Source organism: Strix uralensis, chromosome 18 (genome assembly GCF_047716275.1).
Source record: "Strix uralensis isolate ZFMK-TIS-50842 chromosome 18, bStrUra1, whole genome shotgun sequence".
NCBI lineage: Eukaryota > Metazoa > Chordata > Aves > Strigiformes > Strigidae > Strix > Strix uralensis.
In genome coordinates this window covers 11,912,656-11,926,945 of record NC_133989.1, presented here as the reverse complement: position 1 = coordinate 11,926,945, position 14,290 = coordinate 11,912,656, and the positions used below count along the sequence as shown (strand labels likewise).

Sequence of the window (14,290 nt, the reverse complement as noted above, 5' to 3'; positions counted from 1 at the left end):
GGACCCCACGCAGACTGCGCTGTGGGGCGCCAGGGCCCCACGGCGGCCTGTGCTGTGGGGTGCGTGGCGCAGCGGGGCCCTACGTGTGCCATGCGGTGGGGTGCAGGGTACCCCGGTACCCCGGGCGCGCTGTGGGGTACGGAGCGCCGGGCCCCTGGGCGCACTCCACACCCCCCCCCACGCGTGTCACGCCGCGGGGGTGCGCGCTGGCACCCCGGGACCCCACAGATGGGCAGTGCGTGGCCTTCCCGGTCACCCCGGGGGGGTGCGCACCCCCGTGGGCCCCAGGCGTGGGGCGGCTGCGTGTGCTGCGCCCCGTGCCCGCCCCACGGCGAGGGGCCGTGCCCCGCCCCTTCCCTTCCCTCCCTCCCTGCCTTCCCTCCTCCTTCCTCGCTCCTCCTCCTCCTCCTCCCCCCCCGCGGGCGGGCGCGGAGCGCGGCGGTGGCGGCGGGGGCGCTCCGGGCGCTCCCGCTCCCCTTTGTTCGCGGCGCTGATGGCGGCCGGGCCGGGCAGCGGCCCCGGGGCGCCCAGCGAGGCGGAGGCAGCGCACCTCTGCCGCAGCCTGGAGGTGGGCACCGTCATGACCCTCTTTTACTCTAAAAAGTCGCAGCGACCCGAACGGAAAACTTTCCAGGTGAAGCTGGAGACGCGGCAGGTCACCTGGAGCCGCGGCTCCGAGAAGATCGAGGGAGCCGGTGAGTGCGGGGACACACACACTCGCACTCACACTCACACGGGGACGGCCGGGAAACCCGAGCGGGAAGGGGAGGAAAAGGGCTCCGGATCCCTCGGGGCGATGGGTGCGGGGTGGGCCCGGCCGGAGCCGTCCCGGGAGCCGCCGTTCGCCGGCTGGGAAAGCGGCGTGGGGCTCGGTGGGGAGGAGGAAGGGAAAATAAATAAATAACTGAATAAATAATGAAGGCCAGCTTCTCCGTGCCCGGCATCTCCCCGCGCAGCAGCTCGGGGTGGCGCGGGAGGTGCCGGTTTCCCTGCCCGCGGCCGCACGGTGACCGGCTGCGGCGGGGGATGCGCGGGCCGGTACCGCCACGGCCGCCCCCGGCGCCGCCTCCCGACTTTCTGCATCCCCCTTCGGCATCACACCCCCCCGGGGTACACTAGGAGCCTTTTCGCGGGTGGTACCTTGGCTAACAGCCAGCACCTAAAAGCCGCAAGGAGCCTCAAAAGGAGGCAGGGTTAGTTCGAGCCCTCTTGGGGTTGCATCTCGGAGCAACAGATGAGATGAAAGGGAAGAGGCCAAAAGTAGGAAAAACAACCCAAAATGTTGTAATGTAGTTCCCTCCTCTTCCCGTCTCCCCTTTGCGCATCTGCCCAAGGGCGGTGGCATGGGGTCAGGTGGAGCAGGGTCAGGGTAGGGCACGGGCAGAGCTGGCTTTGGCTTCCTGCGCGGGACACGGGCCTCTGGTGGAAGGAGGGCAGGGGAAAAGCCACGTAAGAAATGTGAGTGTAAAACCACAAAGATGAGTGGGAAGGGGGAGAGGGTAGGGAGGCCCCGCACTGGGAAACTTTTAACCTCGGCGTTGGTTTCCTAGGTTACTGCTGTTTCTCTTAAATTACCTTTCCCGCCCCCACGCGCGAGGACAGTGTCTCTGTTCCACGCTGGAGGCGAGGAAGAGGGGACGTGCACGAAGGCAATGGGACGTAAGTCCTGGCGCTGGCCTTGGCGCGGCGGCGCGTTAGCGCTGGCCTTCCCCGCGTTGAGGGATGCGACTGGGACACGGCGAGGCCGTGGAGGGGTGGTCGCCTCTCCTGGTAGTGCTGCTGGCCCCGGATGGAAGGGTTGGATGCTGTTAGTGTTGCCAGAGGGCTCAGGTGAAGAAAGGAGGTGAAGGTGATGGTCATGTCTCTGTAGCAGGCCCACGAAATGCTGGTGCTTCCAACCTGGGGCTTTGGTTTGCCGTAAGACCCTTGGAGTACTCTAACTTCTGCCCAGGCAGGTCTGGAAGGAGCCTCGGGCTCTGTTAGGATGTGAAGCTCCCCCGTACCTCTCCCAGAGTGGCCTCTAGGAGCTCTGAGGCAGTGGGAGTGGGAGGAGAGTGCAGTGTGCCGTTGGCCCTGGGTTTCAGTTGTTCTCAAACTAAGGCAGAGCACCCGTTTGTTTTGCTGGTGAGGTGCTGGTTTCTGGCAGGTGTCTACAGCCCACGTGGGTCCATGGCCCGTGGTGGGACAGAGGTCCCCACTGATGTCTGCACGGGTGATTGTTCCCGTGGGCAGACCTAAGCACATGCTGCAGTCCTTGGGAGGCTGGGACCTCAGCTTCAGGGAAATGTAAGAGAACTTCAACTTCTGTACCAAAACTGGTGGTAACAGGGATGATAATGTTGTGGCTGCGAGGACTTCTTGTGCTGTGCAGACAGCCAAGAGCCGATCAGTAAAAGCAGAGAGTGTGTCCCAGGGACCGAGATGATCAGATTTAAAAAATAATAAAATACACAGGTTTCTAGTGCGAGTAAAGCAAGAGTTGGGGAACACAGGACAGCCAGTTCCCTCGTGTTCCTTTAAATATCACAGTGGAAAATTACTTGGGGCTCCTCTGCTATGCCACAGGCGAGTTGGCCGGCTGGTGGCCACAGGCTCTGGGCTCCCTGACGTGTGCCTCCCAACGCACGTGGTGTTCCTGCAGTGCATGCGACCCTCCCGAGAGGCAAGATGGGCCGTGCTGGAGAGAGAGAACATTAGCCTGAAGAGTTGCCATATCTTCAGCCTCATCTCTCTGATGCCGGATACTTTCCCGTGGCCTCCTCGCTGCACCTGAGCATCTCACCCCATCCTCAGTCCCCTCCTCTGGTGTCACCCAGCACCCTGAGCAGCACCCATCCTCTCACCCCTCTTCCTTCACAGGGATGAGAAGTAGAGCTTTGCTTTAACGCTTCCTGGACAGAAGCGTGGGAGCTCCAGGTGGAAGTATCGGCTTGTGTACACAAATAGTGACTGTGTATCTAGGGAGGCGAGGCAAAGCCACGCGATCAATGGCCAGCAATACTAGATTGTTGGCCAACTTCCCTATTTTTATCTGGATGTGCTTTCTGGGCGGAAAAAGGGTGCCTAGGAAAACCCAGGTGTGTGACAGCTCCACCTCATGTGGCAAATACACTGATGGATTCCCCTCGTTGAAGACCAGCCTTTACTGGCACAGCGTCTGCATGGGAACCAGAGGGGAAGTGATCGGGAGTCAGGCTAATCACTTTCGGAGCAGGGTGGTTTTAACCATGAGCAGTGACTGGCCCAGTTCTCCCCATGAAGACAAGCCGTGCTGATGTGGGGAGCAGGGGATTGGGGCTGGCAGGAAGGTTAGGGTTTGCTTTTCGTGGTGGGACTGGTTTGGCCCTAACTTGCAATATGAGTGAGGCCGTGAGCAGAGAAGAGCAGCCGGCTGTCAGGGGGTGAGATGTTCTTCACGTGGAACAGCATCTCCACCAGACAATGCCTGGGGGTCTACAGGTCAAAGACTGATGTGTTCATGGGTTGGTAATGAATATTCTTGTGTTTCTTGAGATACGGAGACCAGAAAGGAACTTCAGACCTCCCTGGACACAAGTTAGTTGTCTAAGTAGGAATGATCCTGGGTTTTTAACCATTTTGTAACAGGTGAGTATCCACAGTATATGACATACTGAGATCTTGGACTCAGAGCATGTTGTGTAGATGTCTGTGTCTTGGAGAGGTAGCTGTCTCCATGAACACCCCATCATGGAGGACCTGTGCTCCTTTCTCTGCACCTGGTGGGTTTTGCAGAAATGAGGAGTGTATTTGTCCCAAGGAGGGGTGGGCAGTCCTGGGGAACCTGGCTCTATTACTGACCCTGTTGAGAAGAGCACAGCCCCCGCGGCTGCAGCTCGGGAAGCCTCCTGTGATGTGGTGGGCAGTGCTTGAGGGGACACAGGGGCAGATGGCTCATGTCCAGGTGGCCTCAGGCACATAGGCTGAAGCTGTGGTGTACCGGGAGGAGAGGGCTTCTGGGCACAGTCACAGTCATCGTTACTTGGCATGGTGCCACTCGTTTCAGAGCTTCGACATCACTGTGGGTGGTGTCGTGGAGCTGCTGCCTTCCCAGGATCTGTGGGTGCTTGTCTGTCAGTACTTCTGATCTCTTCTGAACTCTGGGTGGGTGCAGTAGTCACCCAATTGTTTGCCTTCACCTTCATGAAGAGCTACGTTTTGGTGGTGCTTGGCTTGCTGGTGCTTGCTGCCCTGGAGCTTACAGGGGAGCAGAGCCTGAGCAGGTCCCAGGTCACCCCGCTGCTGGGGAGGAGCACGCCTGCGGGAAGGTCCAGGGGAACCCCATCCCTTGTGCCTTCGATGTCTCGGCAGCGGTGTGCTGTCGGCCTGACGGCTTCTCCCTGACCAAACGGGTGTGTGGCTGCCAGCTCCACTGGCCACCCTGCTTGTGCTTGGAGGCGATGGGACATATTTTATTTCAAGTTACTTACCGAAGTGAGCGGGATCTGAGCTGGCCTCTGGAAGGAGCTTTTGGCACATAAGGACAAGCCCTTAGTGTTGAGCAACATCTCTTCACAGCGGTGAGACTGGACCAGGGGGGTGCTGACTGGGGAGCAGCCTGTGTGTGACGGGTTGGTGGCACCACCACACATGCTGTTGCTGTACAGGCCTCGTTGGCCACCATCAAACTGCCCAGGGAGGTGTTGGGGTCATGGCACATTGGTGCTGAGAGGAAGGGGGAGCCCTTGGTGGAGTGACAGCCGCCTTCTTCGTCCCCTTGCTTTGTGACCCTTGTGTAGCGCTTTGTGAGCGTTGCATAAAGAGTGACCTTGTGTGTTAATTGTCAGCGTGTGTGTCCCCTGCTCCTCCTCTCCGTGAGCCGCTCTGACTCAGCAGTGGGCAGAGCAGGGGCTCCGGCCAGCTGGGCTCCCAGCTGAAGAACCCCTTCTGTTGGAAAGGACCCATCTCCTGCTCCTTGTTAAACTCTTCAGCTCGCTCCAGAGCGCTGAGGCTCTTAATGAGCAGAATCAGCTGAGGAGCGGGGAGGAGGGGGCAAACTTGTCTGTGCGGGAAGCCTTTTGCTTTGAAAAGCAGTCACCTCCTTCTCTTGTACTTTTTCAAAGCTGAAACTGTGCAAAACGCAGTCCGGGTTTGTGCAAGAAAAAGTAATGTTTTTCAGTTAATATTTGTTTTTATCCAAAAGGGTTTCAGCCAGCTCTAATTACCAATGGATTGCTTTATTGCTAATCATCTCTGCAGAGGGCCTGGCTGCTGCGATGGGAAGAGCTCTAATAATTTTCTATTCTTTTTGTTAATCACCCAAAGCAAAGTAGAGCTAATCCCTCGAGTCAGTTGTCTTTTATGCATTTTTTTTTTAAACTTCCTGTGTTACGTAATTCTTTTTTTAATATAAAAGGGTCTTGCATTCATAACTTCACACGCTGGGGGGTTATAGGCCAGCTTCTAATTGGTCTGTTTGCCTTGAAACACATCAGAAAATTTAGAGAGTTTGCTCAGAGAGTGAGCTGAAAATCTGGAGCAGATGTTTGTTTTATAGGGGCGGGGGGAGAACCACCTCGAAAAAACCCTGGTTGCATTCTTGCTTTCAGTGAAATGAGCTCAGTCCTGTGGAGGTGGAGAAAAGCTGTCGCCTGTGTAAAAGAAAAGGCAGGAACTGGCAAATGTTAATACAAAGTGACTCTGAAGGGTGGCTTGTACTCACCTCAGCCTTTCCAACTACCTGCCTCTTTTGTTAGTCCACTGAGACACAGCTTTTTCTAAACTAGTTTTATTTTTTTGAGTAAGCCGAGGTGTTTGGAGCTCTTGAAGTTGAGCACACCAGAATGGCTTTCAAGCATAAACAAACGTTGGAGTTGGATGCTCTTGGGGTGCAGGATGGCTCCTGCACCGGCAGGTCCCCCTCCTGCTCCCCCACCTCACAGCTGCAGGACGTGGCCCTCCGGTGGGCAGGGGCTGGCAGGAGGGGAGCTCGCTCCCGAGGTACCTTGAGAAGGGGGGTGCCGAAATTGCTGGTGTGGGAAGCTGAGAGCATGGCTTGTGACCGTTGTAATGGTTAAAGCTTCCCCGCTGAAGCTCTGCTGTGGGAATTTCTTGAGTGAAGGGTTTTTTGTGTCGTTACCAGTCCCCTTCCTGCTTACTAGGATATTTGTGTTAAACTGGGGAAAGCGAATGAGCTCTACTCTGCCTTCACCTCCAAACTGAAGCAGCCTCTTCCTTTCGCTTTACATCCCTTTGTCGTCCCCTTTCTCTTCTTGGTACCATCTTCTGGGAGGAACGGTTTAGAAGGCCCCTACTCAGGCTGTAGTAAGACACATCACAAATTACCTCCTCCCTTAGCATCTCAAATGCTTCTCTGCACCCTAGAGAGCAGCTGGAGTTTAGCCAGCTGCGAGACCTGCGCCCACGTTGTCCATCCGTCTGCTTCCTTCATTTGCCAGTCAGCCACGTGGAAGGTATTGGCTTATGGGTTTTAAGCCCACTAATTAAAATGTGCTGGAGAAGTTTTGCACAGTGTCGGACTGATTACTTCTCACCTACGCCAAGGGCCTGAGCACTCCAGGTTTTTCAGGGCAGAAGCAATGCGGTTTGGCTTTCTCCCTGCCTGCAGGCAGCTGTGTTGGCTGGGCACCGTGTGTGGTGAGAGGAGTGTCTGAGTAAGCTGGATCTGAACATCTGGCTTTGCAGAGGGGCACCTCGTGTGCTCGGTGCCATCACCTCCCATCTCCGGGGGCAGTTTTGTTGTGGGATTTCGTACAGGACTTTTAACGTGCTCCATCTCCGAGCTGAGCCAGCAGTTGCCCAGCCCGATCTGTGATCTTTTTACTGCTCTTTGTTTTAGCTCCCTTGCCTGCACAGCGGGGGTGGTCGTCCTTATCAGCAAAGCGTTTGCTCAGCTCTGTTATCTAATCTCAGTGGTGTGCACTGTGAACATCCTGAAGACACGCCGGCTGTTAGCGATGCCCATTGCCTGTCCCTGTGCCAGCAAGCGTGTGACCTTCTGCATATCTTGCAGATTGCAGATGGAGGAGTCTTGCCTGCAGTCTCAGCAGGAGTCTGGGGGGGCGAGTCGATGCTAAAGTCCCCGTCCCTGAGCAGGGCCAAGGTCCCCGTCCCCAAGTGTTGTTTGTGGTAGAGCAGGCTTGACCACTGAGTTGTCCCAGGGGTGCAGCCTTCATTTTAGTTTTTGTGATCCTGGGAACTTGGGCACTGCTCTTTGGCTGGGACCTTCTGTTCCAGAGAGCACTGGGACTGTTGTGTCCCTTGGGAAGTGGCCCAAGTGACACTGCTGCACTGTGATGGGCAGTCTAGCTGGGATGTAAAACTTGCCAACTCGTGGGATGGAGCAGGAGCTCTGTGAGTACAAGTGCTCAGTTGACACTGCCTTATGGTTTTGGCTACATCACACCAGCTTCTGCCTCTGTCCTGCCCTGGCCAGCTGCACAGCTCAGCGCATGGATGGTAACTCCTGAAGCTGCTGGAAGTGGAGCATGTTTGGTTGTGTGTCCATCTCCTCTGTGCCTGTCAAAGTGGGATCCTGCTGGGGTGGTTGTTGCAAACGGTTTGTGCTGAGCATCTCATCCAGGCCATGAAACTGGCTGGCAGGAGCTGTGAGACTTCTTCAGATCATCCTGCCCTCGAGCACGGTGATTGCCACTCCTGTGAGGCTGTAGAAATACAGCAGGACCACGCCGTTGGTGGGCCATAGTTCATTAGGTGAAAGGGCCAACAGCGATAGTCTCTGCTTAATGACAGGTCAACCAAAAGCTGGGCTGGTGGTTTGGAGGCGTGTGACTGCTTCTCGGAGCCGGGTGGCCTGGCTGCGGCTGGGTTGGTAGGACCTGGTGTAAAGCGCGTGATGAATGAGGGGTGTGGGGAGTCCAGGAAGAGCTTGCAGCATGTGGTGAGGAGGTGTGGGGCTTCCATCACAAAAACCCCGTGCAGCTCTGAGTTTAAACCATCAGCTCAACCTTGTTATACAATAAGAGGAAATGTCTCAAGTCAGTGGAGAAGACTTTTTTTTCTTTTCTTGTGTGCTCTGAGTTTTAAGGGCAGTAGAAATGGGAAATCAGTAAATTTTAAAGTCCTTAGAATGCTTTTGAAAAGTTACCCCCCACATCCTCCCTTCTTCCCCTTGGCCAAACAAGCTTGGAGAGTGGGTGGTGGAAGGTGATGCTGAAGTAGAACAACTGGAAGAATACCTATCTAGAGAAGGATAAAAGAAAGGTTTGTGTGTTCAGCAGATACCTGCAGCTGTATGGAGAACATGATTTGGTATCTGACAGCCAGGGATGCTCACAGAACCCTGCGACTGTCCCAGCAAACACGTACCCGTGCAGATTGTGGGCTCACTTGGTTGTGGCGTTTGCTGCTGCTGGCTCTCTCCTGCCAGTATCACGTATGAGATCACTTTAATATCTAGCACATCCTCTGCGTGGTGACTGTATCCTGCCATGCACAGGGGTGGGTGGGTGATCTCATGGCTTTTCCTCAGCTCCGACGTCCCTGCTCATCTGTTCCGCTGAGCGTGGTTTCTCTACCAGAGGTGTTACATCAGGCAGCAGCAGGAGGGTGTCTCCCAGACCGGGGAGAGCCCTCAGGTGACAACAGCCATTCCCAAAGGGACTCTGCAGTGCTGGAGAAGGTTTTCCTTCAAAATGGTTTTAATCTTTCAGTTTTGAGGATTTTTATGCTGCACAAAGAGCTGTTTTACATGGAAAAAGCTTTTTGACATTGATTCAAATGAGAAACTTCCTTGTTTCTGAGAATTTTCTGCCTTTCTGGAGATCCCCCAGCACTTGGAGCTGCAGGCAGGGCTGTCTGCTTCTGCCTGATGGCTGTGCCAGGCTCATCCCTCCTGTCCCAGCTCTCCTTATCTCTGGGCACCCTGCTGTCTCTTGATATATCCCCATCACATAGCAAACACCTTGATACATCAGGCGGTGGGAGGACACATAATCGTGGAGCACCCTGAGCACCCAAAAGGCCAAGGGCTGGCATCTCTAGCAGAAGCTGGCAACTCTAGATCTGTAGAAGTCAGCAGAGCTTTACAACACTGACAGCCCATACTCTGAAAGTCTCTGCTGGAGCACCTCCCCTGGGAGGACAGGCTGAGAGTTGGGGTGGTTCAGTCCAGAAAAGAGAAGGCTCAGGGAGACGTTGTTGTGGCCTTTAAATACTTAAAGGGGGCTTATAAGAAAGATGGGGACAGACTTTTTATAGGGCCTGTTGTGATAGGACAAGGGGCAATGGCTTTAAACTGAAAGAGGGTAGATTTAGATTAGATATATGAAAGAAATTCTTTACTGTGAGGGTGGTGAGACACTGGCACAGGTTGCCCAGAGCAGCTGTGGCTGCCCCCTCCCTGGAAGGGTTCAAGGCCAGGTTGGACTGGGCTTTGGGCGACCTGGGCTAGTGGAAGGTGTCCCTGCCCATGGCAGGGAGGTCAAAACTAGGTGATCTCTAAGGTCTCCTCCAACCCAAACCATTCTGTGATTCTGTGATTTTCAGACTGCTTTTCAGCTCCATCTCTGCTGCCTGTGTGGTCTGGTGGCTCTTCAGCTCTCTTTGGAGCTGGTGGTCCTGAACTGGGCTGGCTGGAGAGCTGTGGAAAGTCTTCCAGAGTCTGGAACGGACCTCTCCCTTGCTTTCCTCTGCAGCTCCTACCTTCTGTTTGCAAACACTTGTGGTTCTGAGGGTTTGGTCAATTGTGTCATCTTGTGCTGTTAATACAGTGCCCCAGTGCGTGCCTGGCTGCCTGCAGGCAGGCAAACCCACATCGTTGTTTTAAAATTGTCCCGGTGAAGGTTGTGGTCCAGCACGTAAGATTCCATGGACGGGATGCTTTGCTGAGCTGACTTTGCCTGCTGGCCTTGAGGTTGAAATGGCTAACAGCCATGGCAGAAGGGGCAGGGCTGTGGCTTATGGGTTGTTTTTTCTCCCCAGCCCATTACAGATGCATTTATTTTCTTTTTCTTGGAATATGACCTTTTTGTTTCTGCCTTGACACATGAAATTGTCACGCCCAGAGCTGTGCTGCCTCGTGTTTGCAGCTCTGCCTCTCTGCTCACCCCCAGCCTTTACCCATACAGGGGTGTGTGCAGGACTGCTGCCTTCCCACAGATGTGGTCGCTGCTGCCTTCCCGCCTGTGGCCCTTGGGGGAGCGACCTGTGGGTGACTTTTCCTCAGGGACTGAGGTTGCCTCCAGTTGCCTTTTCTGTGTAAGTTCAAAGCCCATCACCCAGGAGCTGGGTGTGCGATCACTGTGCTGCGGTCCCTCCCTGCCAGGACCACGGTGCCTGGAGGGATGGGTGCGGGAGGACCGCAGCACGCTTGTGGCACGCAGCGATGCTGTGGCTGCTCTGCTGCCTCCTGACACTGTGAGCTGCTCTGTCGCTGCTGGAGCTTCCCCAGCTTGCACCTTGCTCTCGGCCTGGCTTGCGCTGTGCAGGGCCCCATCCTGCTCCATGTGAGCATCTATCTGCACTAGGGTCGGGCTGGACAGGGTTGGAAATCATCACTGAGAGGGGACGTCAGGGAAGGCTGTTGTGGCAGGCTGTGCGCCACAGGGACGCTGAATAGAGCAGCTGCTTGAGAGTCTTTTTCCTGTTTACTTGCTCCCAGAAGTGCTGGGTGGTGTGGTGATTAAAGGACATCCCTCCTGTGTGTGCCTGTGCATCCTTCATCCCTCCTCCTCACCCTCTCTGGGAGGTGTCTCTGCACACTGGTTCCCAGCCCATAAGCCAGGTCAGAGAACAGGGGTGGCTGCAGGTGGGGGCTTGGCAGTCCAAGAGGACTTTAACCCCCTTGGTACCCTGCCCTGTAAATCTGCACCCCATAAATCTGCTTTCCAGCTGGCGGAGAGGTGGGATGGGGGGTGGCTCGGTTTACTGAGCGTTTGGGTGCTGCCTGAAGTGGCCCTTCTTGGCGTGAGCAGAGGGCAAGGCTCTCGTGCTCCTGGGCTGCATGAGAGCAGAAGCGAGTGCCTGCTGCCTCCTCTCTCCGAGCTGCTGCGCTCAGGTACCTCTGCCAGGCGTCATTCATCCACCTCTGGTTCTTCTGGTCAGGATCCCAGGGTATTTTGAATAGTGCCGCTCCCCTTCGATCCTGCAGTTCTTGTTCTGCTAATCCTTGCCATCTTGCAGCCCTCCTCAGCTTCAGAGGACCAAAAAGCTGTCCCAGATCCCAGAGTAGATCCCGAGCAGTGCCAGGCTCCCCAGGCTTGCTGGGCAGCGGGGAGTTGGCTCTGCTGGGACACGACTTCTCTACATCCCAGAAAAGCAGCAGAAATTGTTTGTGGGTTTTTTTTTTTTCCTCCCTCTTCAGTGTCTCATATGTCACTTAATGCCTTGTGTCAGCCTGTTCTCAAGGTCTTGCTGCTGATTGGAGTATGGTCCCCATAATCCCCAGCAGCTTAGGCTCTGGGACATATTATGAAAAGACTTAGAGATGAGGGCATGAAATTTTGGAGCATTGGCACATCAGGTCTGGTACGAACCATGGAACAAGTCAGTGTGCAAGCAGGAGGAGGTCTCCAGTTCTGGGGACCAAATAAATCCTGGGTCTGGAGAACATGTCTTACAAGGAGCGGCTGAGGGAACTGGGGTTGTTTAGTCTGGAGGAGGCTGAGGGGAGACCTCATCGCCCTCTGCAACTACCTGAAAGGAGGTTGCAGTGAACTGGGGATGAGTCTCTTTAACCAAGTAATAAGCGATAGGACAAGAGGGAATGGCCTCAAGTTGCACCAGGGAAGGTTTAGACTGGACATTAGGAAACATTTCTTTCCAGAACAGGTTGTTAGACCTTGGAATGGGCTGCCCAGGGCAGTGGTGGAGTCCCCATCCCTGGAGGTGTTTAAGAGTCAGGTTGACACAGTGCTGAGGGATCTGGTGGAGTTGAGAACAGTCAGTGTGAGGTTAATGTATGGACTAGATGATCTTCAAGGTCTTTTCCAACTTAGATGATTCTGTAAATCCCAGGTGAGGTCATGAAGAAAAAAACAAGCCCAAGTGGTAGAGGACCCTCTACCAAGTGGTGTGAAGACCATCACCATTACATGCTTCTCCCACATAAACTGAAGATAACGTCTCCTGCTAGGGCAGTGTGTGGCTTAGGTAGTATCTGCTCAGTGCCTGGAGATCTTCAGTTGGATGGTGCTGTAACGAGAAGCCATGGACTGGTTATCAACCATTCTCCTGCCTTGGCAATGGAAGGCGAAGCCCCCACCATCAGTGCTCCCATCATGGTTAGTGCAGATAGAACAAAACTGGTGAATAGGGAAGAGGAGATTAATTGTTTCCTTTTTTAACCACTTTGGGACAGAGCAGGTTTGATTTCACCAGCAGCTGCTCTGGTAACTCTGTCTGCCTCATTCTCTGGTTCATGGCATGGAAGGGACTCGCATGGAGAGCCTGAGGAGGAGGAGGAGGTGCCTCAGCTACTCCCTGTGCTGTTGGTGGAGATGGTACAGCCCTCTGGGGCCTCTCCTGCAGATACTGGCACACAGGGAGATGTAGGGGAGGGCATACATCTGGAAATCACATCTGTGCTTTAGTGAATACTCAGTTCTTGACAGCTTCTGAGTTAAGCATGGTGGGGGAAGAGGTCAGGCTGTTGTGGTGACCTCGAACGGCTCAGAAGCAGATGGGATCCTTCTCTTCCCAACTTTACCCTGACACTGAAGAGCTCAAGCCCTGGTAGGGACAGGAATGAGCCATCTCCCTGCTACCATTGAATGTCCTGGCCAGCAGTCATCTTTGCTGTTAAATCACTGTCACGGAAACTTGATTGCGTTGTCTGGTGGGATGGATGAAAACTGAGTCATGGCATCTGAACATCACTGGCATTTTCTGCCAGTGTGACAAATATTATCTGTCCCTTCGTTTTCACTCCTTGCTTTTGTGTCCTGTCCTGGGGACAGTATGTGGTCACTCTTGTCTCCATTTGCTTTGTGGTGGGGCATGACTCCCTGGGCATGAAAGAGTCAAGAAGGCACCTATGTTGGGTGCAAAAATCCCCAAAGAGCTCCAAGGTGAGCTTGCTGCTGTTGGACACCCAGGTCCCCAGATCCACCTCTGCCACGGTTTCCTTGCTGGCCCTGTGAAGCTCCTGGCTGTCATGCTGTGAGCTGGATTGCCTTGTCTGCCCTTCTCTCCTGCTTGGTTTTTGCCAGTCTGCTTGGTCCCTTCGCCTCCCAGGCAGCGCTGGCAGTGGGTAGGAGTCCTCCAGCTGGCTGTGAGTCTGTGGACATCAGTGACCCTGTAAGCTCAAGGAGAGGGAAGAGGGAATATTGCACAGAAATGCTCCCCATTGGGCCCTTTGATAGGAGACACTTGCACAGGGAGCAGCTTTCTTGAGCATCTCACCCGTTTCCGTTCCGAGACACAGCACTGTGTCGGGTGCCCCATCGATCCATCCCTGCCCTCTGTGGTACCTCCCAGATCTCCTTACTGCTGCGCGTCCACCCAGGAGGGAGGGAGAGGGGGCAAGGCAGGCTGGAGGAGCTGTGCTCAAGATCTTCAGCTTCCCCCATCCTCTCACCGTTTTATTATGCTCCTGTAAGGTCACAACGTTTCTCGCCTAGGCAGGGCTGAGGGGGATGGAACCCTCAATGCCACGTAGGAAAAAGGTCACCTTGGGGGTGGCTTTCGGAGCCATGCCTAGACAGACTGTCTGTCCAGAAGCACCGGTGCCAAGCTTCCCCTTTCCATTTGAGTCAGTGGAAGCTTGTGCCTCTCAAACAGACCAGGCTGATGACTGAAGGGTGGCTCTGCAGGCCGCCACCGGCCTTATTTCATCTGGGAAGGGACATGGACTTCTTCAGAGCAGTGTCTGTGCAAGGGAAAACTGGGGCTTACCCTACCTGCATCAGCTCTGCTTGTATTTGGGGTGAAAATGTTCTCCTGTGTCCTGCGTGGTGAAGGTGCAACAAGTGCCAGCTTTTCACATGGGAGTGAATACAGCCGGCAGCCCAGGATGCCCAGCACAAAATCCTGGTACAAAAGCCCATAATTTCATGCAGACAAAATGTCTGTGGAGGACAGGAGGGAGCCCCGAAGCATCCCAGGAGGGGGGATTGCTGCAGCCCTCGCCTGGTGTTTGCCATCTAGCTGCCTGTCTCCTTGAGCTCCCCACCGCTGCCCTCGCAGGGCTGTGCTGGAGGGACGGGGTTGCTGGTGTCCAGCAAGGGGCAAGTCTGTGCTTCCCAGACCCAGCACTGAGCTGGGTGAATTCTGCACCATGAAGTGTGACTCTGCTTTCATATTTTGCAGACTATTTGTGTTGCTTGGGGTTCACGTCTCAGCATAGTGGCTG

General features: G+C 54.9%; 1 protein-coding gene across 4 annotated transcripts in view; it reads left to right on the top strand.

Annotated features, from left to right (window-relative positions):
* The first annotated feature begins 432 nt into the window (after window positions 1-432).
* Window positions 433-14,290, top strand: part of PLCG1 (phospholipase C gamma 1) — a 50,116-nt gene continuing 36,258 nt past the window's right edge. For all 4 annotated transcript variants that reach the window (XM_074888182.1, XM_074888180.1, XM_074888181.1 and 1 more), the window contains exon 1: window positions 433-695. In XM_074888182.1, coding sequence (XP_074744283.1) covers window positions 494-695 — 202 coding nt within the window. In that variant the 5' untranslated portion in view covers window positions 433-493. The remainder of the gene's footprint in view (window positions 696-14,290) is intronic.